This window comes from Thalassophryne amazonica, unplaced genomic scaffold (assembly GCF_902500255.1).
Source record: "Thalassophryne amazonica unplaced genomic scaffold, fThaAma1.1, whole genome shotgun sequence".
NCBI classification, from domain to species: Eukaryota; Metazoa; Chordata; class Actinopteri; order Batrachoidiformes; family Batrachoididae; genus Thalassophryne; species Thalassophryne amazonica.
Genome location: NW_022986511.1, coordinates 3,883 through 29,278, shown reverse-complemented (window position 1 = coordinate 29,278; position 25,396 = coordinate 3,883). Strand labels below are relative to the sequence as shown.

Below are 25,396 nucleotides of genomic sequence, written 5' to 3'. Positions count from 1 at the left end.
GTCACTCAGCTTAGGATGGACAATGAGAGGTTGAAGCAGGAACAGGCTGAGGCAGCGCCTGGCCCGAGTATAGAGCCTTCATCTAAAGTGTCCTCTAGTGGTAATGCTCCAGTAATGGAGAAGTTTATTTTTTTACCCCGAGATAGAAAATGTCCCATGTTTAATGGTAAGACAGGTATGGGGTTGGCTGAATGGCTGGAGGAGATGCAGGCTTGTGTGAGAGCCTGTCATGTCTCTGAAGCTGACCAGGCATTTTTTTATTTTGATCATCTGGAGGGGGAAGCATGTGAGGAAATAAAGCATCGTTCCAGTGAAGAGCGTTCAGACCCATTAAAGATCATTGAGGTGTTGCAGGAGCTGTATGGGGATTCAGAATCTTATCTGGCACTTCAAGAGGCCTTTTTCTCCCGCAGACAGCGTGAGGGAGAGACTCTTAGGGTTTTCATTGGCATTAATGAGTCTGATGACATCTGTTAAGTAGTGCGCGCCTAATGGTGTCCCAAATGCAGAGGTTTTGTTACGTGATCAGTTTGTTGAGTGTGTGTTTGATGGGTCACTTCGGCACGAGTTGAAGCAGTTTGTGCGCCAGCAGCCTACCCCTACCTTGTTGGAAGTTAGGGGTGAGGCAATTAGATGGGAATGAGAGGGTTCACCTGGAGGTACGAAGGGTAGTGATTTTTCCATCCAGTCTGTTGTGGGCACTCAGTGCGGGGTTCAGGGCAGTGGCCAGGTGGAGGCTGGTTCTTTTCAGGCCTCAGAAGTACAGGAAGTAAGGGAGATGCTCCAGCGGCAACAGGAGCAGTTGAATCGGCTGACTCAGAGTATTTCCCATTTGCAGGATTCTGGGCAGTTTCGTCAATCAGTTCCCCAGGGGTCTATAATTTGTAGGCGCTGCCAGAAACCAGGTCACTTTGCCAGGGAGTGTGATGGAGTTCGGGTGGTGGCCCGCAGTCGATCCTTTTTGTCGGCCTCTTCATTGAACAAACCATCTTCTGCCACTCAGGGGTCGGGAAACTAGTGCCCGCCGAGCTGTGGAACCACAGCTCTGGGTGCTCAAAGCCACGCGAAGTGCTCAAAGTTACAGTCTTTAAAATGTGTTACAAGGTTCTTATTGGCCTGTGTTAGTGACTCCAGGTTTGGTGTGGGTTGCCCATTTTTAATGGTTTCCTTTTTTATCTGTGAAAGAACGCCTTGAAAAAGGCAATTTGAGTAGATCTGCAATGAGGTCAGCCAAAGTTGCTGAAGTGGATGCAGCTGCCATATGAAGTTCACACACAGCAGCATAGGAACCACAGGAGGGGGTCCCCTCACTCCTGAACAAGACCCTGAGGTACTTGAACCCCTTCACTTGGGGCAAGACCGTATTCCTTACCTGTAGTAGGTAATCCATGGGTTTCCTGCTGAGAACCAGACCCTGAGCCTGATGAGAGAAGGCCAAATACTCCAAACAGCTGTTTGGTGCATACGCACAAATAACAGTCAGATCCCCCGCAAAGGCAAGGGGAGGCGACCCTCTCATCTACTGGGGTAAACTCCAGCGTAGCGGCGCTCATCCGGGGACTTGTGAATATCCCTACACACGCCCAACACCCCACACCCTGGACAACTCCAGATAAGACTAAGGTCCAACCCCTATCAGGGAGAGTGGTTCTGGGGTCGAGGCTGTGCATGAAGGTGAGACCTACCAGGTAGCTGTCCACCTCTTGCACAAGCTCCGGCTCCTTTCCCACAGCGAGGTGACGTTCCACACCCCCAGAACTGGCCTCTGCTGACCTGATTTAGTCTTGGTCATGTTTCCTCTTCCTCATTTATTTATGGGGTCATTCTGAACCATTCTTAGTCTTCATACAGAGCTTTAAACCTTTTTTCCTTTATCATGCTTTGATGTTTGAAGTAAAACCTCAACAAACACTCAGTATTTTTCCACTTTTTCTCTGAAACTGCTAATGTTTGAAATGAGCCAGCTTCGAGAAAGGCTTTTGTTGTGAAGGTCAAATCCTGTGTGTCTGTCCTCAGGTGAGATGCATTTTGATTGGCAGCAGTACCTTCAGTCCGCCGGCTCTCAGGCAGCGCCATGGTCACTGTTCAGGACGTCCAGCACAGTCAGTAACTGGAACTCCTCCTCATCAGACCACCTCAGAGTGTGTCAGAATGTAAGAACTGATCTCTGTGGTCACATGATTTCCTCCTCAGGCTGGCTGCGCGTTCGCCATGGGGATGAAGCTGGAAGCAGTGGACAGGAAGAACCCGAGCCTCGTTTGTGTTGCCTCTGTCACTGATGTCATTGAGGAGCGTTTCCTGGTCCACTTTGACAACTGGGATGACACATATGACTACTGGTGAGACAGACGCTAAGCTCCGCCTCCTTTCCCACCCCATTTTCAGCTTCAGATGTCCTCATGATTGAGCCGCCATGATGAAGACCTAAAGGCAAATGCCACCCTGTCAGAAAGTTCTCCCTCACCCCGAACAGTTTGTGCTGCGGTCTGAAGACCCGTCATCACAGTTGGATGGCAGTGGATGGTGATTGTGTGGGTGTGTGTGTGTGAGTTGTGGGTCAGATGTGATGTGACAGTGTCAAACTGGCTACAAGGAAAGTGTGTCATTAGTGCTGAACAGCTGAGAAGGTTGATGTGTTTCCAGACAGAAAATTGAAGCTGTTGGAGTCCCACAAGTTCTCAGGAGGTCCCAGAGAGCAGTTCCATCAGCAGAACCAAACACTTACAAAATCAACACGGGCTGCCGAGAAGAACCGCGCAAAATCATGTCCGGTCGAACCCGAAAACCCAAAGCCTGAAATGAAGCCTGATCGATAACCCTAAAACCCAAACCTGAACCCTAAATCCTGAACCCGGCCAGAGTGTAAATCCTGTTCACAGTCACCATGCTGTTTCCACAATCTTCCACTCATATCTCTCTGTCTCTCTCTCTCTGTCTCTCTCTCTCTGTCTCTCTCTCTCTCTGTCTCTCTCTGTCTCTCTCTCTCTGTCTCTCTCTCTGTCTCTCTCTCTCTGTCTCTCTCTCTCTGTCTGTCTCTCTCTCTCTATCTCTCTTTTGTCTCTCTCTGTCTCTCTCTCTCTGTCTGTCTCTCTTTCTCTATCTCTCTTTTGTCTCTCTCTGTCTCTCTCTCTCTGTCTGTCTCTCTCTCTCTATCTCTCTTTTGTCTCTCTCTGTCTCTCTCTCTCTCTCTGTCTCTCTCTCTCTCTCTCTCTCTCTCTCTCTCTCTCTGTCTGTCTCTGTCTCTCTCTCTTTCTGTCTCTCTCTCTTTCTGTCTCCATCTCTCTCTCTGTCTCTCTCTCTGTCTCCATCTCTCTCTCTGTCTCTCTCTCTGTCTTCTCTCTGTCTCTCTCTCTCTCTGTCTCTCTCTGTCTCTGTCTCTCTCTCTGTCTCTCTCTCGCTCTGTTCTCTCTCTCTCTCTATTTCTATATCTCTCTGCTCATCTCTGTGTCTCTCTCCTTCTCTCTCTGTCTCTGTATCTCTCTCTATCTCTCTCTCTCTCTGTATCTCTCTGCCCTCTCTCTCTGTCTCTCTCTCTGTATCTCTCTCTCTCTCTCTGTCTCTCTCTTTGTCTCTCTCTGTGTCTCTCTGTATCTCTCTCTCTCTCTCTGTCTCTCTCTTTGTCTCTCTCTGTGTCTCTCTATCACTTTATCTCTCTCTGTCTCTCTATCACTTTATCTCTCTGTCTCTCTCTCTTTCTATCACTTTATCTCTCTCTGTCTCTCTCTATCTGTATCTCTCTCTCTCTTTCTGTCTATCTCTTTCTGTCTCTCTGTCTCTCTCTCTCTGTCTCTCTCTGTCTCTCTCTCTCTCTGTCTCTCTCTCTGTCTCTCTCTCTCTCTCTGTCTCTCTCTCTCTCTGTCTCTCTCTCTGTCTCTCTCTCTCTCTCTGTCTCTCTCTCTGTCTCTCTCTCTTTCTGTCTCTCTCTCTCTGTCTCTCTCTCTCTCTCTCTGTCTCTGTTTCTCTCTCTCTCTCTCTGTCTCTCTCTCTCTCTCTGTCTCTCTCTCTCTCTGTCTCTGTTTCTCTCTCTCTCTCTCTGTCTCTCTCTCTGTCTCTCTCTGTCTCTCTCTCTCCTCTGTCTCTCTCTGTTTCTCTCTCTCTCTCTCTCTGTCTCTCTCTCTCTCTCTCTCTGTCTCTCTCTCTCTCTCTGTCTCTGTCTCTCTCTCTCCCTCTCTCTTTCTCTCTCTCTCTGTCTCTCTCTCTCTCCGTCTCAGCACTTTTTTGGCACATTGAGACAGACGTGCGGAGGAACTCCATATGGTTTTTGCAAAAAATAAAAAGGTCCGATACTTTTTGGACAGACCTCGTACATTGTCAAAGCAAGTGTTACATAGAACAAAAAATAAGTAGATGTACATACAGTTAATATTCTACAGTAAATAAATGTGTAAACAGATGTGGGATTGAAATAACAGTAAAAATTGTGTTTTCTGTGTAAAAATATTCTGTCCTATAAACTGTGTTATATGATACGTAGATAAAGTGACGTATCAGTTTAATGTCCTGTTTTGGGTTTACGGTGGTTTGTGTCCGTTGTTCCTTCTTTTCGTGTCTCAAACCTTGCTGCTGTGTTTGTTGTCCTTCAGCCAGCAGATAGTGAAGTTTGTCGATGTTGCTCTCAGAGTCTGTTTGGGTGTTTGTGATCTGTGTCTCTGTTCGTGTCTCTTTGGTGCAGCGGGCAGGTGGTCAGGAAGTGCAGCTCGCTCTCCACCTGGTGTTGTGAGCAGTGGGTCTGTAACAGTCTGTCTTCTCTGGGGAGCCAGGTCTGTCTGTGGCGGCCTTTCTCCATGGCCAGGCTGTGCTCACCGAGTCTGTACGTGGTCAAGGATTTCCTGAGCTTTGGGTTGGTCACAGTGCTCAGGTATTCTGCCACTGAGTTCTGTCTGTTTAGGGACAAACGGGGTTTTGGTTGTTTTTTTTTCCAATGCGTCACATAGTTTTCTTTTAATTTTCTTATAATTTGGTTTAGTCTAACAGGGTTTGTGTTTGTGTAGAGAGTTCCAGAACCAGAAGGCTGAGGGGGCGTCTCTCTACAGTCTCTCTGTGGATCAGGACTTTGTTATCCAGCATACTGGGGTCACTGTTTTTAAGGTGCTCATCAAATTTAATGGCTCTCTTTTGAACTTTAATATTTAGTGGGTATCGTCCTAATCCTGCTCTGTGTGTGTTGTTCGGTGTTTTCTGTTGGACGTGGAGGATGGATTTATAGAATTCTGCATCTACCCCTCATTCTCAAATTAAAAGTAGGTGGATTGGTCAGACATATTACTCATCATTTTATAGTAAGTCCAGGGGCATTGCCATCTTACTTCATAAATAAATTCCTTTTGTTTGTTCTGAAGTGGTTTCCGACTATAATGGTAGATATCTGATAGTTACTGGCAGTTTATACGGCACCCAATTGATTTTAGTTAATGTGTATGCCCCAAATTGGGATGATGCTGAGTTTTTTAAGAACTTTTTCTGCCCTTCCAGACATGTCCTCCCACTTACTCATCTTAGGTGGGGATTTTAAATGTGGTTGAACCCAGATCTTGACCGTTCCTCTAGTAATGCGGCAGTTTCTTCAAAATCAGCTAAAGTTGTTAAAGACTTTATGGAGAATTTTCAATGTCAGATCCTTGGCGATTCTTTAATTCTACAGGCAAGGCATTTTCCTTCTTCTGTGCACCGCACATTTACTCGGATTGATTACTTCTTATTAGACAATAGATTTCTTCCATGTCTCACTCCTAACTCTTGCTCTTATGAACCAATGGTTATTTCAGACCATTCTCCCGTTGTACTTAACATTAGGTTTAAAGGTCTGGTTCGATCGCGCGGCCCCTGGCGTTCTAAATACACGTTACTATCAGATGAAAAATTTGTAGATAGGGTCTCCAGCCAAATTGACGTGTTTTTGAGTACCACCAGGACCCTGATGTCTCTGCGTCGGTTCTATGGGAGACGCTGAAAGCTTACATAATGAGGTCAAATTATCTCTTACGTAAGTCACGATAGAAGGGTGAAGAGGGAGAGATTGGTTACCTTAACTAATCACATTGCCCAATTAGATTCTGTATATGCTGCTTCTCCAACTCCGGATTTATACAAAGAACATCTTACGGCTCAGTCAGAATTTAATACATGGCTGCGGATCGTGCGGTTGAGTTGTTACTTAAGACTAGTAGTGCGTACTTTGATCAGGGGGATAAAGCAGGCAGAATGTTGGCACATCAACTACGGCAGACCATATCCTCTCATCAGATTCCTGAGATTGCCACATCTCTAGGCACCACCAATAGACCCAGAAAAATAAATGATGAATTTAGAGCTATTATGCTTCATTATATACATCAGAGATAAATGCTGGAAAGCAAGATTTTGATCACTTCTTTTCTCATTTAGAAATCCCTCATGTCAACTTGGATATGGTGGATCAATTGGAAACCTCAGTAACTGCTCCAGAACGTTCGGGTGCTCTTAAGGCGATGCAGTCTGGCAAATGTCAGGGCCAGAGTGCTTTCCCGTAGAGTTTTATAGGTGTTTTCAAGACACGCTAGCCCGGTTCTGATTGCTATGTTTAATAAATCTTTTCTGACTGGTAAACTTCCCCCCACCACTTAATCATCTATTTCTATTATCTATTATCTATTTCTATATCATCTATTCTTATCTTGAAAAGGACAAGGACCCGCTTAGTTGCTGTCTTACAGAACGATTAGTTTATTAAATGTGGATTTTAAATTTTGTCTAAAATGCTTGCTCTTCGCTTAGAAACTGTTCTTCAAGTATCATCTCACCTGATCAAATGGGGTTTGTCAAAATAGGCACTCTTTTTTAATTTGAGAAGGCTCTTTAATACTGTTCTAATCTCCCACAACAGCCTTACCTCAAGCAGTTATTTCTTTAGACGCGGAGAGGCCTTTGACCGTATTGAGTGGTCATATTTATTTTATACTTTGGGGAAATTTGGTTCTAAGGAAAATTTTATTTCTTGGGTGAAGCTTTTCTACTCCTCTCCTTCAGCTTCAGTTAGGACAAATAATAATCAGTCCTCCTACTTCCTCTTTTATTCACCGTGGCAATGAGCCTCTTTCTATTGCGCTTCGTGGGACCTACACATTAAAGGCATTGTCAGTGTGGGCGAGACAGAAAGTGTCTCTATATGCAGATGACCTTCTTTATTTATTACTGACTTCTCCGTGTCAATCACAGCTGCACTTTCTGTTCTACATCATTTGGATCCCTATTCTGGTTATAGGTTGATTTGGGTAAGGATTAAATGGTAAATGGACTGCATTTATATAACGCTTTTCCATCTGCATCAGATGCTCAAAGCACATTCACCCCGATGTCAGGGTGTTGCCATACAAGGCGCTCACTACCCACCGAATAGGGGAGGAATAGGAGCAATAGGGGATTAAAGACCTTGCCCAAGGGCCCTTAGTGATTTTCCAGTCAGGCGGGGATTTGAACCCAGGATCTTCTGCTCTCAAGCCCAACACCTTAACCACTAGACCAGGGGTGGGCAATTAATTTTTACAAGGGGCCACATAGGGAACCTGAATTATGTCTGAGGGCCACACCATCGATAACTCAGCTGTCTCCCATTACAAATTTTACAAAAAAATTACCTATTTAATAGCTTTTATAGGTAATTTTTTCTTATTGTAATAATATGTAAATATACCTAAATAAACCTCTCTAATGATTTGCAACACACAAGCTTGACATTTTTAATATATGTAATAATAATTACAGACCTCATGAGGGCCGGACAGAGACATGCAAGGGCCGCATGTGGCCCCCGGGCCGCAGTTTGCCCAGGTCTGCACTAGACCATCACCTCCCCCTAAGAGTGAGCTGCTTCCCTCTTAATAAGGCAGCTCATGAATACTCACTTCACACTTTACCATCTAAGGTTGCTCCGCACGAGTTAAAATATCTTGGGATTCAGGTTACTGCTAAATTCAAGGATCTTTTTCACGCTAATTTCACTGCTCTTCTGTCTCACGTACAAAACAGCTTTAGTCTTTGGTCAGTGCTAAACTTGTCTCTAGCTGCCCGAATTAATATTATCAAGATGAATGTCCTTCCCAGGTTTTTGTATTTGTTTCAATGTATACCAATTTTCTTTTCGCAAATCTTCTTTCGCAAGTTAGATACTACTATCTCTGATTTTATTTGGAACAAGAAACGACCAAGATTACGCACACAATATTTGCAAAGGCCGAAGAAGCTGGGAGGTATGGCCTTACCCAACTTTAAATTTTATTACTGGGCTGTTCACCTCAAAATAATTCATTATTGGCTACATTCGGGTTCACAGTTATCAGTCTGGTTGGTTATGGAACAATCTTCCAGTAAGTCAGTGTCACTTTCAGCTCTGGTCCATTCCCCGGTTAAATCCCCTATTACAAGTTATACCAAAAATGTCATTATTAGGACGACTGTGAAAATTTGGAATCAGTTCAGGCGTTGTTTTGGTTTTCAAACATACGAGGTCTGTCAATAAAGTATAGGTCCTTTTTATTTTTTTCAAAAACTATATGGATTTCATTCATATGTTTTTACGTCAGACATGCTTGAACCCTCGTGCGCATGCATGAGTTTTTCCACGCCTGTCGGTGACGTCATTCGCCTGTGAGCACTCCTTGTGGGAGGAGTCGTCCAGCCCCTCGTCGGAATTCCTTTGTCTGAGAAGTTGCTGAGAGACTGGCGCTTTGTTTGATCAAAATTTTTTCTAAACCTGTGAGACACATCGAAGTGGACACGGTTCGAAAAATTAAGCTGGTTTTCGGTGAAAATTTTAACGGCTGATGAGAGATTTTGAGGTGATACTGTCGCTTTAAGGACTTCCCACGGAACGGGATGTCACACAGCGCTCCCAGGAGCCGTCGTCAGCCTGTTTCAAGCTGAAAACCTCCACATTTCAGGCTCTATTGATCCAGGACGTCGTGAGAGAACAGAGAAGTTTCAGAAGAAGTCGGTTTCAGCATTTTATCCGGATATTCCACTGTTAAAGGAGATTTTTTCAATGAAAGACATGCGGCGGATTGCAGCGTCGGCTCGCAGCCGCCGCGACGCTCCACCACAGGAAAAACACCTCCGTTGGAAGCCTTAAGGACAAGTTGGAACATGTCCAGCTGTTAAACAATTTCTCATATACTCACTCCACTGAAATCCATCAAAAGCCGCCTGATTTTACAAATGGTTATCAACACGGAGGTGTTTTTCCGTGGCCGCCGCACCACACCGGCTGCGTCCCGACGCGCGGACCCCGTCCGCACGTCTTTCATTAAAAAAAAATCTCCTTTAACAGTGGAATATCCGGATAAAATGTTGAAACTGACTTCTTCTGAACCTTCTCTGTTCTCTCACGACGTCCTGGATCAATAGAGCCTGAAATGTGGAGGTTTTCAGCTTGAAACAGGCTGACGACGGTGCCTGAGAGCGCTGCGCAACGTCTCGCACCGTGGGAAGTCCTTAAAGCGACAGTATCACCTCAAAATCTCTCATCAGCCGTTAAAATTTTCACCGAAAACCAGCTTAATTTTTCGAACCGTGTCCACTTCGATGTGTCTCACAGGTTTAGAAAAAAATTTTGATCAAACAAAGCGCCAGTCTCTCAGCAACTTCTCAGACAAAGGAATTCCGACGAGGGGCTGGACGACTCCTCCCACAAGGAGTGCTCACAGGCGAATGACGTCACAGACAGGCATGGAAAAACTCAAGCATGCGCACGAGGGTTCAAGCATGTCTGACGTAAAAACATATGAATGAATCCATATAGTTTTTGAAAAAAATTAAAAGGACCTATACTTTATTGACAGACCTCGTATTCCACGTTGGCACCCATAACTGCTAATCACTCCTTTCCCCCATCTTTAATTGATCGTGCATTTGTGCTCTGGTCCAATAAGGGTGTTAAATTATTCAGGGATCTCTACATTGATAATACTTTCGCTTTGTTTGAACAGTTGTCCAAAAAATTCTCCCTTTTTTAGGTACTTGCAGATCCTCAGTTTGTTTCTCATAGGTTCCCTCAGTTTCCTTCTATGTCCTCTGACACACCCCTTGATATTTTCTTAAAACCGCTCTGGCTTGGAAGGGTATGATCTCATTCATTTACGGTCAGATTCACTCAACTTCGATTGGTCTCTTTGTTGTCAATTAAAGCACTTTGGGAGGAAGATTTGGGGTCTGCATTTACTGAGAATATGTGGGAGAGTGTTTCTGGACAGGGTACACCACTCCTCTATCTGTGCCAAACATGGATTGATCCAGTGTAAAATTTTACAATCGGACTTACTTGATAAGACCAGGCTTTCTAAGATGTTTGATGTTTGCCTCCTTTAGCAGTAACGGTACTTGTAATAAGTGTAGCCTTGTCGTAGCTTTGGAGGCCAGGCTGGGCGATTGGAGACTCGGCTCCGCACTGTGGAAAATCCTACAGCTAGCCAGGCCCCTGTAGTAAGTGTGGACCAAGGTAGCTTAGCCGCCATTAGTTCCCCTCCAGCAGATCCCGAGCAGCCGGGAAAGCAGGCCGACTGGGTGACTGTGAGGAGGAAGCGTAGTCCTAAACAGAAGCCCCGTGTACACCGCCAACCCGTTCACATCTCTAAACCGTTTTTCCCCACTCGGCGACACACCCGCCGAGGAACAAACTCTGGTTATTGGCGACTCTGTTTTGAGAAATGTGAAGTTAGCGACACCAGCAACCATAGTCAAATGTCTTCCAGGGGCCAGAGCAGGCGACATTGAAGGAAATTTTGAAACTGCTGGATAGGCTAAGCGTAAATTTGGTAAGATTGTAATTCACGTCGGCAGTAATGACACCCGGTTACGCCAATCGGAGGTCACTAAAATTAACATTGAATCGGTGTGTAACTTTGCAAAAACAATGTCGGACTCTGTAGTTTTCTCTGGGCCCCTCCCCAATCGGACCAGGAGTGACATGTTTAGCCGCATGTTCTCCTTGAATTGCTGTCTGTCTGAGTGGTGTCCAAAAAATGAGGTGGGCTTCATAGATAATTGGCAAAGCTTCTGGGGAAAACCTGGTCTTGTTAGGAGAGACGGCATCCATCCCACTTTGGATGGAGCAGCTCTCATTTCTAGAAATCTGGCCAATTTTATTAAACCCTCCAAACTGTGACTATCCAGGGTTTGGGACCAGGAAGCAGAGTTGTAGTCTTACACACCTCTCTGCCGCTTCTCTCCCCCTGCAATCCCTCATTACCCCATTCCCCATAGAGACGGTGCCTGCTCCCAGACCACCAATAACCAGTAAAAATCTATTTAAGCATAAAAATTCAAAAAGGAAAAAATAATATAGCACCTTCAACTGCACCACAGACTAAAACAGTTAATGTGGTCTATTAAACATTAGGTCTCTCTAGTCTAAGTCCCTGTTGGTAAATGATATAATAATTGATCAACATATTGATTTATTCTGCCTTACAGAAACCTGGTTACAGCAGGATGAATATGTTAGTTTAAATGAGTCAACACCCCCGAGTCACACTAACTGTCAGAACGCTCGTAGCTCGGGCCGAGGCGGGAGGATTAGCAGCAATCTTCCATTCCAGCTTATTAATTAATCAAAAACCCAGACAGAGCTTTAATCATTTGAAAGCTTGACTCTTAGTCTTGTCCATCCAAATTGGAAGTCCCAAAAACCAGTTTATTTGTTATTATCTATCGTCCACCTGGTCGTTACTGTGAGTTTTCTCTGTGAATTTTCAGACCTTTTGTCTGACTTAGTGCTTAGCTCAGATAAGATATTATAGTGGGCGATTTTAACATCCACACAGATGCTGAGAATGACAGCCTCACACTGCATTTAATCTATTATTAGACTCGATTGGCTTTGCCTCAAATGTAAATGAGTCCACCCACCCACTTTAACCATACCTTAGATCTTGTTCTGACTTATGGTATGGAAATTGAAGACTAACAGTATTCCCTCAAAACCCCCTTCTGTCTGATCATTTCTTAATAACAATTACATTTACTTTAATGGACTACCCAGCAGTGGGGAATAAGTTCATTACAGTAGACGTCTTTCTGAAAGCGCTGTAACTAGGTTTAAGGATATGATTCCTTCTTTGTTATGTTCTCCAATGCCATAATACCAACCACAGTTGCAGAGTAGCTACCTAAACTCTGTGAGTGAGATAGATTATCTCGTCAGTAGTTTTACATCCTCATTGAGGACAACTTTGGATGCTGTAGCTCCTCTGAAAAAGAGAAGCCTTAAATCAGAAGTGCCTGACTCCGTGATATAACTCACAAACTCGCAGCTTAAAGCAGATAACCCGTACGTTGGAGAGGAAATGGCGTCTCACTAATTTAGAAGATCTTCACTTAGCCTGGAAAAAGAGTCTGTTGCTCTATAAAAAGCCCTTCGTAAAGCTAGGACATCCTTACTACTCATCACTAATTGAAGAAAATAAGAACAACCCCAGGTTTCTTTTCAGCACTGTAGCCAGGCTGACAAAGAGTCAGAGTTCTATTGAGCCGAGTATTCCTTTAACTTTAACTAGTAATGACTTCATGACTTTCTTTGCTAATAAAATTTTAACTATTAGAGAAAAAATGACTCATAACCATCCCAAAGACATATCGTTATCTTTGGCTGCTTTCAGTGATGCTGGTATTTGGTTAGACTCTTTCTCTCCGATTGTTCTGTCTGAGTTATTTTCATTAGTTACTTCATCCAAACCATCAACATGCTTATTAGACCCCATTCCTGCCAGGCTGCTCAAGGAAGTCCTACCATACTTAATGCTTCAATCTTAAATATGATCAATCTATCTTTGTTAGTTGGTTATGTACCACAGGCCTTTAAGGTGGCAGTAATTAAACCATTACTTAAAAAGCCATCACTTGACCCCAGCTATCTTAGCTAATTATAGGCCAATCTCCAACCTTCCTTTTCTCTCAAAGATTCTTGAGAGGGTAGTTGTAAAACAGCTAACTGATCACCTGCAGAGGATATGGTCTATTGAAGAGTTTCAGTCAGGTTTTAGAATTCATCATAGTACAGAAACAGCATAGTGAAGGTTACAAATGATCTTCTTATGGCTTTGGACAGTGGACTTATCTCTGTGCTTGTTCTGTTGGACCTCAGTGCTGCTTTTGATACTGTTGACCATAAAATTTTATTACAGAGATTAGAGCATGTCATAGGTATTAAAGGCATTGCGCTGCGGTGGTTTGAATCATATTTGTCTAATAGATTACAGTTTGTTCCTGTAAATGGGAATCTTCTTCACAGACTAAAGTTAATTATGGAGTTCCACAAGGTTCTGTGCTAGGACCAATTTTATTCACTTTATACATGCTTCCCTTGGGCAGTATTATTAGACGGTATTGCTTAAATTTTCATTGTTACGCAGATGATACCCAGCTTTATCTATCATGAAGCCAGAGGATACGCACCATTAGCTAAACTGCAGGATTGTCTTACAGACATAAAGACATGGATGACCTCTAATTTCCTGCTTTTAAACTCAGATAAAACTGAAGTTATTGTACTTGGCCCCACAAATCTTAGAAGCATGGTGTCTAACCAGATCGTTACTCTGGATGGCATTTCCCTGATCTCTAGTAATACTGTGAGAAATCTTGGAGTTATTTTTGATCAGGATATGTCATTCAAAGCGCATATTAAACAAATATGTAGGACTGCCTTTTTGCATTACGCCAATATCTCTAAAATCAGAAAGGTCTTGTCTCAGAGTGATGCTGAAAAACTAATTCATGCATTTGTTTCCTCTAGGCTGGACTATTGTAATTCATTATTATCAGGTTGTCCTAAAAGTTCCCTAAAAAGCCTTCAGTTGGTCAGAATGCTGCAGCTAGAGTACTGACGGGGACTAGCAGGAGAGAGCATATCTCACCCGTGTTGGCCTCCCTTCATTGGCTTCCTGTTAATGCTAGAATAGAATTTAAAATTCTTCTTCTTACTTATAAGGTTTTGAATAATCAGGTCCCATCTTATCTTAGGGACCTCGTAGTACCATATCACCCCAATAGAGCGCTTCGCTCTCAGACTGCGGGCTTACTTGTAGTTCCTAGGGTTTGTAAGAGTAGAAGGGAGGCAGAGCCTTCAGCTTTCAGGCTCCTCTCCTGTGGAACCAGCTCCCAATTCAGATCAGGGAGACAGATACCCTCTCTACTTTTAAGATTAGGCTTAAAACTTTCCTTTTCGCTAAGGCTTATAGTTAGGGCTGGATCGGGTGACCCTGGACCATCCCTTGGTTATGTTGCTTTAGACGTAGACTGTGTTTCATAATTATTGTATGGCCTTGCCTTGCAATGTGGAGCGCCTTGGGGCAACTGTTTGTTGTGATTTGGCGCTATACAAGAAAAAAGTTGATTGATTGATTGAACTTGTGTGTTATAATCTTTTGTTCAAAATTCAATAAAGAGATTGATGAAAAAAAAAATAATTTGTTTGTTTTGTTATGTGATGAGATGTCGTGTGGCTGTCACGCTCTCATGGGACTAGATAAAAATTTTAAGACAAACAGGGTCTGCGTGGATTAACTGAATATTTTGAACAGAATGTTTGGGTATTCAAAGCTAAGTGGGACCACAATGTGATCAAACACAGAAAAAGTAACATAATACAAGGCGCAGGTTTGAGAGAAATTGTGTCAAAGGTCAAGTTCTTGTTGTCCTTCTTTGGTTGGAGACAGCAACACCAGGTCATCTGCCAAAAACAGGCCTTTGGTGTCCACTATAGTGACGGCCGGATGCTGCCGACTGTTCCGATGATTTGGACAATTCATTGATGTACAGTAGTGTTCAGAATAATAGTAGTTCTATGTGACTAAAAAGATTAATCCAGGTTTTGAGTATATTTCTTATTGTTACATGGGAAACAAGGTACCAGTAGATTCAGTAGATTCTCACAAATCCAACAAGACCAAGCATTCATGATATGCACACTCTTAAGGCTATGAAATTGGGCTATTAGTAAAAAAAAAGTAGAAAAGGGGGTGTTCACAATAATAGTAGTGTGGCATTCAGTCAGTGAGTTTGTCAGTTTTGTGGAACAAACAGGTGTGAATCAGGTGTCCCCTATTTAAGGATGAAGCCAGCACCTGTTGAACATGCTTTTCTCTTTGAAAGCCTGAGGAAAATGGGACGTTCAAGATATTGTTCAGAAGAACAGCGTAGTTTGATTAAAAAGTTGATTGGAGAGGGGAAAACTTATACGCAGGTGCAAAAAATTATAGGCTGTTCATCTACAATGATCTCCAATGCTTTAAAATGGACAAAAAACCAGAGGCGCGTGGAAGAAAATTGGAAAAACAACCATCAAAATGGATAGAAGAACAACCAGAATGACAAAGGCTCACCCACTGATCAGCTCCAGGATGATCAAGACAGTCTGGAGTTACCTGTAAGTGCTGTGACAGTTAGAAGACGCCTGTGTGAAGCTAATTTATTTGCAAGAATCCCCCGCAAAGTCCCTCTGTTAAATAAAAGACGTGCAGAAGAGGTTACAATTTGCCAAAGAACACATCAACTGGCCTAAAGAGAAATGGAGGAATATTTTGTGGACTGATGAGAGTAAAATTGTTCTTTTTGGGTCCAAGGGCCGCAGACAGTTTGTGAGACGACCCCCAAACTCTGAATTCAAGCCACAGTTCACAGTGAAGACAGTGAAGCATGGTGGTGCAAGCATCATGATATGGGCATGTTTCTCCTACTATGGTGTTGGGCCTATATATCGCATACCAGGTATCATGGATCAGTTTGGATATGTCAAAATACTTGAAGAGGTCATGTTGCCTTATGCTGAAGAGGACATGCCCCTGAAATGGGTGTTTCAACAAGACAATGACCCCAAGCACACTAGTAAACCAGCAAAATCTTGGTTCCAAACCAACAAAATTAATGCCTCACAAATGTGAAGAAATCATGGAAAACTGTGGTTATACAACTAAATACTAGTTTAGTGATTCACAGGATTGTTAAAAAAGCAGTTTGAACATAATAGTTTTGAGTTTTTAGCGTCAACAGCAGATGCTACTATTATTGTGAACACCCCCTTTTCTACTTTTTCTTTTTTACTAATAGTCAAATTTCATAGCCTTAAGAGTGTGAATATCATGAATGCTTGGTCTTGTTGGATTTGTGAGAATCTACTGAATCTACTGGTACCTTGTTTCCCATGTAACAATAAGAAATATACTCAAAACCTGGATTAATCTTTTTAGTCACATAGCATTACTATTATTCTGAACACTACTGTAGATGTTGGAGAGGGATGGACTCAAACTATGTCCCTGTCTGACCCCCTGCTTTGGACAAAGACGTCTGTTTGTTGCCACTTGTTGTTTGTGTACATTGACTTTATAATGTCATATGTTTTTTGTTCCAACCCCACTGTCCAACAGTTTGGACAGCAGACTCTTGGGCCAAACTGAACTGAATGCTGCTTTGAAATCTACAAACAGGAGAACAGTTTCTTTGTTTTTGTTTCTGTGGTTGTCAATCAGGGTGCTGAGGGGGTAAAATCTGGTGTGTTGGATGGTCATTTGGGATTTGTTCAGGGCGTGTTTTCAGTCAGGACGTGTAGGAGTCTGTGGTTGATGATCAGGCAGAAGAAGCTGTTGACACAGACTCCACAGTCGTCATTAGGCTCAAGTTTGTTATCAGTCCTTGGGTCCAAATATTGGTGAAGATCCCAGAGCTCAGGACAACGTTAAAGAGCTTTAATGTGGCCAGTTGGAATTTGGGATCTGTGGATTTGATTGTTTCATTTAGAATGTTGTCGACACCACAGACCTTCTTGGTGTAAGTGAGTTTGATTTTGTCCTGTGATTTTGTCCCTTTTAGGGTCATCGAGTCATCTAGTGGGTTCTGGTCATCTTTGGTGTCTGACTCTCAGCTTTGTAGTTTGTTCTCTTTGTTTTCCTCTGTTGGACCAAATGTCTTGGTGAAGTGGTTAACCACACAGCTCCAGTTTGTACGGGCACATCTTCATGTTTTTGGTTATTTTGTTTGTTCCAATTTTCCCAGAATTCATTCTTTTTATGGACTCTTAAGCAGTGTGTAGCGGGTTTCTAACATGTTTTTTTTCTTATCCTGTTTTAAATGTTTGCCTGTAGTGAAGTTGTCTGGATCTCTGTGTTTTTGGTTTGATATGTTTCTTAACATTAGAACTAGAACAATTTGAGGGTTTTGAAAGTTGACCTGTCATAACTCTGGTTCATTCAAACCATCCTCTTCCTGACATCCTGATTTTGTCTAAACCTTTGTCCTGTTTGTTCGTGTCTCTATTATAAAAAAGGAAAAAGAAGACATAAGTATTTCTTTTTGATGGCCCTATTATTTGCATTGTATTTTTTTCCTGCGGCTGAGTGTGGACGCGAGCATCGCCTAGCAACCACCGCTCTGATGCGCTGTTTGAGAAAGAGACAGCTAGCAATTCATTCTAAATGGCATCTAGATGACGATTTTCTGTAAAAGAAGCATTGGAAATGCTACAAAATTTAGATGAGGGGATTCGGACAACTCTTGGTCCGTCGTTAGCTCCAGTGACAGCGAGTCGGTGAGTGAGCCTCCCCCGGATAAAAAGACACGAGTTGTCCCTTCAGGTGGTGATGACACATTTTTTCAAGGTCGTAAAAGAGTAAGAATGCTTCCCGTCAAATTGACGGCCTTGGCACTTCCAGTAGTGTTAGAGTTCTGGGAGTCCTAGTGTTAACTTCTTTCTGAGATTTTTACTTTCATTGTCAAAGCATTTGTCCTGGTTTTGGTTGTTTTTGTCTCTCTCCCTCTCTCTGTCTCTCTTGATCAGGTGTGATGACAGTAGTCCTTGCATTCATCCTGTGGGGTGGTGTGAAGAACAGGGGAAACCTTTGACCTCTCCCAAGGGTATATGCACACACACACACACACATGCTGTAGAAATTGATTTTCTACCTTTCAACAGCGCACAGCGTCTCACTTTATTTGCTGAGAAGCTCACTGAAACTTTCCACATACACACAGACTTTTATAAGCAGGCATGTGAAAAATGACACATTATGGAGTATTTACCCATTTTTGAATTTCTGCCTGTGGTTTGCGTGTTTTCTGATATGAATCAGTCTGTATTCAAGGCACACATTAGATGTATGCTTCTACAGTACTACCGTAAACAGGTGCAAATTGCTGTAAAGCTGCCAAACTATCATAATCATCAACAACTTTATTAATCCCACAAGAGGCAATTTCATTTGAGCAGTCCCTTAAAAAAAAAAAAATAAATAAACAATCTAAACGAACTTTTCAATTTCAATTTATTTCATTTATATAGCACCAAATCACAACAGAGTTGCCTCAAGGTGCTTCACACAGTAAGGTCTAACCTTACTAACCAGCCAGAGCAACAGTGGTATGGAAAAACTCCCTCTGAGGAAGAACCTCAAGCAGACCAGACTCAAAGGGGTGACCCTCTGCTTTGGCCATGATACAGACACAAATTACAGAACAATTCACAGAACGAATATACAGGAAATGCTGTTGGTGCACAGGACAGGAGGGTCTCCAGCACAAATACCACACCCATCTCTGGATGGAGCTGCACCTTAAAACAGAGAGAAAAAAAACAGAAGAAATACTAAGGTGATCGCCGGCCACTAGCCCTAAGCTTCACTAAAAGACCCAGAATTTAGGTAAAGTTGAGGCCGCGGCACGCTCCAATTACTAATAAAATGAATTAAAAGAGGTAAAAAGCATAGTAACATACTATACCAGTATGCTAGCCATACGAAGACTTGAAAGTCTCCACAGAATCTGACTGTTTTATTGATGCAGGGAGATCATTCCACAGAACAGGGGCACGATAAGAGAAAGCTCTGTGACCTGCAGACTTCTTATTCACCTTAGGGACACAAACTTGCTTTGTGGTGGCGCTGAACCCCAGCCAAACAAAATGAGTCAAAATCTGCAGAAAGGGGCGACACTGGTGATTTGGATGGCAGGAACATTAACAGAAAAACAGGCATCAGGTACCATAGGGTTACTCCGCTTCTTTCATCAGCAAGTTAGTTTAAAGGACATGCTGCACATTATTTAATGTCCTGCTCAGCAACACAACATCAAAGTATTCATGATTTTAAGTCTGTCCATGCATATGATGTAATAATTACTGGTCGCTGATGTATTTTATTTGGGAATTACTAGTGACTGACAAACTGAAGCGTTTTGAACCACTGAATCAATATAAAGCAATGAAAATAAAAGTAGAAAGTTCAGTCTTTCAAAGCATTTGATACAATGAAATGTGGCCACATCTGCTGACCAATCTTTAACATAGCAAGATGTCATTTAATTTAATCTTTATTTAACCAGGTTAATCCCATTGAGATCAAGACCTCTTTTGCAAGGGAGACCCGTACGATTATACAACCCCTGGCAATAATGATGGAATCACCAGCCTCGGAGGATGTTCATTCAGTTGTTTAATTTAGTAGAAAAAAGCAGATCACAGACATGACACAAAACTAAAGTCATTTCAAATGGCAACTTCTGGCTTTATAGTGTTTCTTAAAGCCAGAAAGTTGCCATTTGAAATGACTTTAGTTTTGTGTCATGTCTGTGATCTGCTTTTTCTACAAAATTAAACAACTGAATGAACATCCTCCGAGGCTGGTGATTCCATCATTTTTGCCAGGGTTGTAAAGTTTCTAAACTGCTTGTCTTTAAATGTGGGAGGAAACCCACGTGAACATGTGGAGAATATGCAAACTCCACACAGAAAGGCCACAGGTGGGAATCGAACCCATGACCTGCTTGCTGTGAAGCAACAGTGCTAACCAAAAAGTCACCGTGCTGCCCTGGCACTGTAATGGCACTGTGATGTATGTTAAATAATAAATGTTCTATGTGTATCTTGAAGCTTCTTACTATATTTTCACTTAGACATTAATAATATACTTGTGTTATAATGTGATTGTGCCATTATAAAATACTGCCTGTAATAGAGATATAAATTGATAAATGCTTGTACAACTAGACTTATCAAATCAAATCAATTTTATTTATATAGCGCCAAATCACAACAAACAGTTTGCCCCAAGGCGCTTTATATTGTAAGGCAAAAGCCATACAATAATTATGTAAAACCCCAACGGTCAAAACGACCCCCTGTGAGCAAGCACTTGGCAACAGTGGGAAGGAAAAAACTCCCTTTTAACAGGAAGAAACCTCCAGCAGAACCAGGCTCAGGGAGGGGCAGTCTTCTGCTGGGACTGGTTGGGGCTGAGGGAGAGAACCAGGAAAAAGACATGCTGTGGAGGGGAGCAGAGATCGATCACTAATGATTAAATGCAGAGTGGTGCATACAGAGCAAAAGAGAAAGAACACTCAGTGCATCATGGGAACCCCCCAGCAGTCTAAGTCTATAGCAGCATAACTAAGGGATGGTTCAGGGTCACCTGATCCAGCCCTAACTATAAGCTTTAGCAAAAAGGAAAGTTTTAAGCCTAATCTTAAAAGTAGAGAGGGTGTCTGTCTCCCTGATCTGAATTGGGAGCTGGTTCCACAGGAGAGGAGCCTGAAAGCTGAAGCTCTGCCTCCCATTCTACTCTTACAAACCCTAGGAACTACAAGTAAGCCTGCAGTCTGAGAGCGAAGCGCTCTATTGGGGTGATATGGTACTATGAGGTCCCTAAGATAAGATGGGACCTGATTATTCAAAACCTTATAAGTAAGAAGAAGAATTTTAAATTCTATTCTGGAATTAACAGGAAGCCAATGAAGAGAAGCCAATATGGGTGAGATATGCTCTCTCCTTCTAGTCCCCGTCAGTACTCTAGCTGCAGCATTTTGAATTAACTGAAGGCTTTTCAGGGAACTTTTAGGACAACCTGATAATAATGAATTACAATAGTCCAGCCTAGAGGAAATAAATGCATGAATTAGTTTTTCAGCATCACTCTGAGACAAGACCTTTCTAATTTTAGAGATATTGCGTAAATGCAAAAACGCAGTCCTACATATTTGTTTAATATGCACATTGAAGGACATATCCTGATCAAAAATGACTCCAAGATTTCTCACAGTATTACTAGAGGTCAGGGTAATGCCATCCAGAGTAAGGACCCTTTCAAGAATTTTGAGAGAAAAGGAAGGTTGGAGATTGGCCTATAATTAGCTAAGATAGCTGGGTCAAGTGATGGCTTTTTAAGTAATGGTTTAATTACTGCCACATTAAAAGCCTGTGGTACATAGCCAACTAATAAAGATAGATTGATCATATTTAAGATCAAAGCATTAATTAATGGTAGGGCTTCCTTGAGCAGCCTGGTAGGAATGGGGTCTAATAGACATGTTGATGGTTTGGAGGAAGTAACTAATGAAAATAACTCAGACAGAACAATCGGAGGAGAAAGAGTCTAACCAAATACCAGCATTACTGAAAGAAGCCAAGGATAACGATATGTCTTTGGGATGGTTATGAGTAATTTTTTCTCTAATAGTTAAAATTTTTTTAACAAAGAAAGTCATGAAGTCATTACTAGGAATGAATACTCGGCTCAATAGAGCTCTGACTCTTTGTCAGCCTGGCTACAGTGTTGAAAAGAAACCTGGGGTTGTTCTTATTTTCTTCAATTAGTGATGAGTAGTAAGATGTCCTAGCTTTACGGAGGGCTTTTTTATAGAGCAACAGACTCTTTTTCCAGGCTAAGTGAAGATCTTCTAAATTACTTATGAAAATAGTTGTACAAAATGAAGGGCATCTTTGGGCTTCAAAGGTTTTTATTTAAACACAAGATCATTTCAGCGGTGTTTGGTTTGAGTCGGTTCTTCTTCTTACTACCTCTCCAGTTTTGGAGAAGAGCCTCTCACACGGCACAGAAGTTGCTGACATATGAAGATACATTTTGTCCAGCTTGTAAAGATTTGGATAAACAGCTGCCTCCAACCTCCCTAACTCTCCTTGCAAATTCACTGGAGAAAATGGTTCTGGGGAGCATTAAATTGCTAAACCCCAGACCCCCCAACCAGGGTCTTAAGCATTTTTCTATTTTTTGCCTCTCTCATGCCTGTATGAAGGCCCCCAGACACTTGCACAACTTTGATCTGTGCATTTGCACGCACGTCGGCGTTACAATCCCACTTCCTGTGTTCCCAGCTGGATGCCGTGCTTTGTTCCACTGGCTGCCACGCGCTGTGTGCTGGACAATGCTTATATAAAATAATTATTTTGTAGTGGATTAATCATTTTCTGTGCGAGTTGTCTGCTGAAAATGGCTCTAATCACTTCCTGAATCACAGAGGAGCGCTCCAGTTGGAGCTGTTTTCGTGTGTGCTGAGCGAGCTGGAAAAAGCATTTGGAGCCATCTAAAAAAGGTAATTATTTGTCAACAGTTACATGTTCTTTCCTTCTTGTGTGCAGCTGTAAAAGTATGTTTGTGACAGATTTAACATCTCATTATAATCGTTCAGACGAGCTGCGCTTTGATGCGGTGCACTGCCACAATAACTCACACTGTTCGCTTCTTCTTTACTCGACTTTATGGGCTGCACGCAATGTTGGAAAGTAGATCGTGCAACGTTGCACGACATTTTTGTGTGAAAGATTTTTGAACATCTCCAAATTCTGTTTGCGCAGTTGCATGCACCAACGCCCCCCCTCGCGATACAGGGCATGTAAGTTTGTGCATCAAAGTTGTGCAAGTGTCAAGGGGCCTTAAGGCTCAGCCCAGCAACTCACACCACGGGGGTCCCAACATTAAACATAAAAGGACCAGGCCAGCTGGTTACAAACACAACAGAGGGTCAGAATTTGACGTGGCCTCCAGCCACCAGGTGGTCCTGTCCTCCATGATGAAACCCAGAGAGTGGGGTCGGTGGCTAAGGAGATCCACATTAACATGATCAAACCTCCTCTCCGGTACCTGAAAAAGAGCCAGGGGGGCTTTCATGTTGCCGTGGATCTTAGAGTGCTGACAGCTGCCACAAGAGTCTGCCCAGCTCTAACCTCCTTCTTTTGCTCATGCCAGATGATCTTGGCTGCTGTGAGTCTTTGTGATGGCATCCTCCCAGGGTGAGAAGTGCTGAGCATAGCATCAAAGATGCGCCGCTTCCATGTGGCGGGGACAATGGGCCATGATTGTCCCATGAAGATCTGGCAGAGCAGCCTGGTACCACTCTCACCAAAGGTGATGTCTGTCAGCAGTAATCCGGTGGCCACAGACCTGAGTGACTGCACTTCTGGGTCGGCGGTCTGATCATCTCCATTAGGGTGTAGTTCAGGTTGAGGTGTACGGTGGCTGCTAAGGCTTGAGAGAGGCAGCCCACGGCAAAGTTCGTCCTGCCAACGATGTGCTGTATGCTTGTGGTGAACTCCAAGGTGTAGACGAGCTGCCATTGCTGGCGGGCAGACCGGGGTTCCAGCACTTGGCAAAAGTCATTGGGTTTGTGGTCGATGAAAGCAGGAAACCGCCTGGTCTCCAGCAATGTGTGGAAGTGTCGAATGGTGAGATGAAGGGCCAGCAGCTCCCGGTTATATGTACTGTATTTGCCCTCACTGGGGTGTAACTGCCTACTGAAGAAAGCGAGCGGCTGCCAGGCCCCATTTACCCACTGTTCATGCACCTTGCCCACAGCATAATCCAATGCATCCATGCTGATGGTTGTGGGGGCATTTGGTGATGGACTAGCCAGCATCATTGCAGAAGCCAAGGTGGCCTTGGCGTCTGAGAATGCTGCTTCCCTCTCTGCTGACCAGTCCATTGTATGTTTCCCTTTTAGGGCCTCATATAGGGGGCGCATACTTGCGCCAGCTTTGGGAATGAAGCGGTGATGAAATTTATCATTCCCAGGATCTCCTGCAGGGCTCATACTGTGGTCGGTTGTGGGACGGTCAGAACTGCTTCCACCTTAGATTGGAGTGGCACAGCCTTGGTCACTCCGTGTCCCAAAAAATTTATGACGGCCAACCCAAACTGGCACTTACCAGGGTTGATGATCAGTCCATGCAGGTTGAGGTGTTCAAAAAGTATCCACAGGTGAGACAAGTGTTCCTTTTGGGAGGAGCTGGACACAAGGATGTCAATCAGGTAGACAAACAGGAATGGTAGGTTTTGCATCACGGAGTCCATGAAGCACTGGAAGGACTAGGCGGTATTTATTTATTTTTTTTGCTGAACGGCATTTTCAGAAACTTGAACAGTCCAAAAGGGGTGATCACTTGCATTTTGGGGATGTCCCGTGCGTGGACTGGCACTTGGTAGTATCTGCGGACAAGGTCCACCTTCAATAAGATGATCGTGCCCCCCAGGTGTGCAGAAAAGTCCTAGATGTGGGCACCAGGTAGTAGTCCGGTGCCGTGGTGCCATTAAGTTGCCAGTTATTGCTGTAAGGCCTCCATCCGCTGTTGGCTTGGGCACCATGTGAAGGGGCAATGCCCATGGGATGCTGGCATGGTGAATGACCAAATGACACATGCACAGTGAAGGCAGGGCGGACCGATTTTTAGGGGGGGACTGTTCGGTCTGCGACACCGGCCCTGGCGTTTTCCTGGCTCTTGAAGGTGCAGCGTGAGTGGCAGTGCCTGGCTTTGGCCCCAAATGTAGCGTGGTAGAAGCAAATGCCATATTGAGAGCACTGCCGGGGTGAGATAGGTGCTGTCGCCATGAGGGCTGCCTCCTCCAGGGGTGGTGCAGATGTGTAGATGGCGCGGACTGGGGCAGCTGCAGCCGTGTGGGCAGGGATGAATGTGTCCTGGCTTATTAACATGTATAATGCAGAGAATTCGCATACACATGTGAAACAGGTTTTAACATATAGAGCTGGACACCACATTGTAACCACAGGTGGCGATCTGACTTGGTGAATTTGTGTTTGAACAGCGTTTTGCATGTGCACCACAATACACACACACGCACTCACAAGCTCTGATTTTCGTCCTTCTGCATCAGGTTATCACCCAGAGAACTTTGTGTGGGCGGAGTATCTGCAGGAAACTGGTTCTGTCACTGCTCCCAGTTCATCCTTCAAGCTGGTACGATGACCTCTGACCTCTTAATTTAAACTCTGTCGATCACATACAACTAAGTAGGTAGAGAAGGAAAGCAGGAGGTAGATGAGGTTGCACAAGAGGAATGATTGACAGCTGTCTGCTGCTGACTGACAGGTGTCTCTGTTCTTCTGTCCAATCAGAGAGCTCCTCATGGTTTTCAGGTCAACCAGAAACTGGAAGCGGTGGACAAGAGGAATCCCATGCTGGTCCGTGCTGCCACAGTAACAGACATTGAAGACTACAGAGTGAAGGTACGTTTGTCCCCAAAACCATCAGTACCATCTTTGAATTTGCTGTTGTTGACTCCGCCTCCTGTCCATGAGTACTTCTTGTGGTGTGTAACATCGTCTGTGCGTGGAACAATAACTAGCTAACAACTCA

The 25,396-nt window shown here is 43.5% G+C and overlaps 1 protein-coding gene across 1 annotated transcript; it reads left to right on the top strand.

Annotated features, from left to right (window-relative positions):
• LOC117506261 (lethal(3)malignant brain tumor-like protein 1) lies at window positions 1-25,396 on the top strand. The gene is made up of 5 exons (XM_034165759.1): window positions 1-2,102; window positions 2,194-2,339; window positions 17,801-17,877; window positions 24,915-24,997; window positions 25,156-25,396. The coding sequence occupies exons 1-5, from the start codon at window positions 2,022-2,024 to the stop codon at window positions 25,387-25,389; spliced, it is 621 nt and encodes a 206-aa protein (XP_034021650.1). The 5' UTR covers window positions 1-2,021; the 3' UTR covers window positions 25,390-25,396.

What these genes read in the sequence shown, in the direction of transcription:
- LOC117506261 (XM_034165759.1), top strand. Translation starts at nt 2,022, where the DNA reads ATGCATTTTGATTGGCAGCAGTACCTTCAGTCCGCCGGCTCTCAGGCA. An exon ending in ACCTTTGACCTCTCCCAAGG is followed by an intron (nt 17,878 to 24,914) that starts GTATATGCACAC and finishes CTTCTGCATCAG; the next exon opens with GTTATCACCCAGAGAACTTT. An exon ending in CCAGTTCATCCTTCAAGCTG is followed by an intron (nt 24,998 to 25,155) that starts GTACGATGACCT and finishes CTGTCCAATCAG; the next exon opens with AGAGCTCCTCATGGTTTTCA.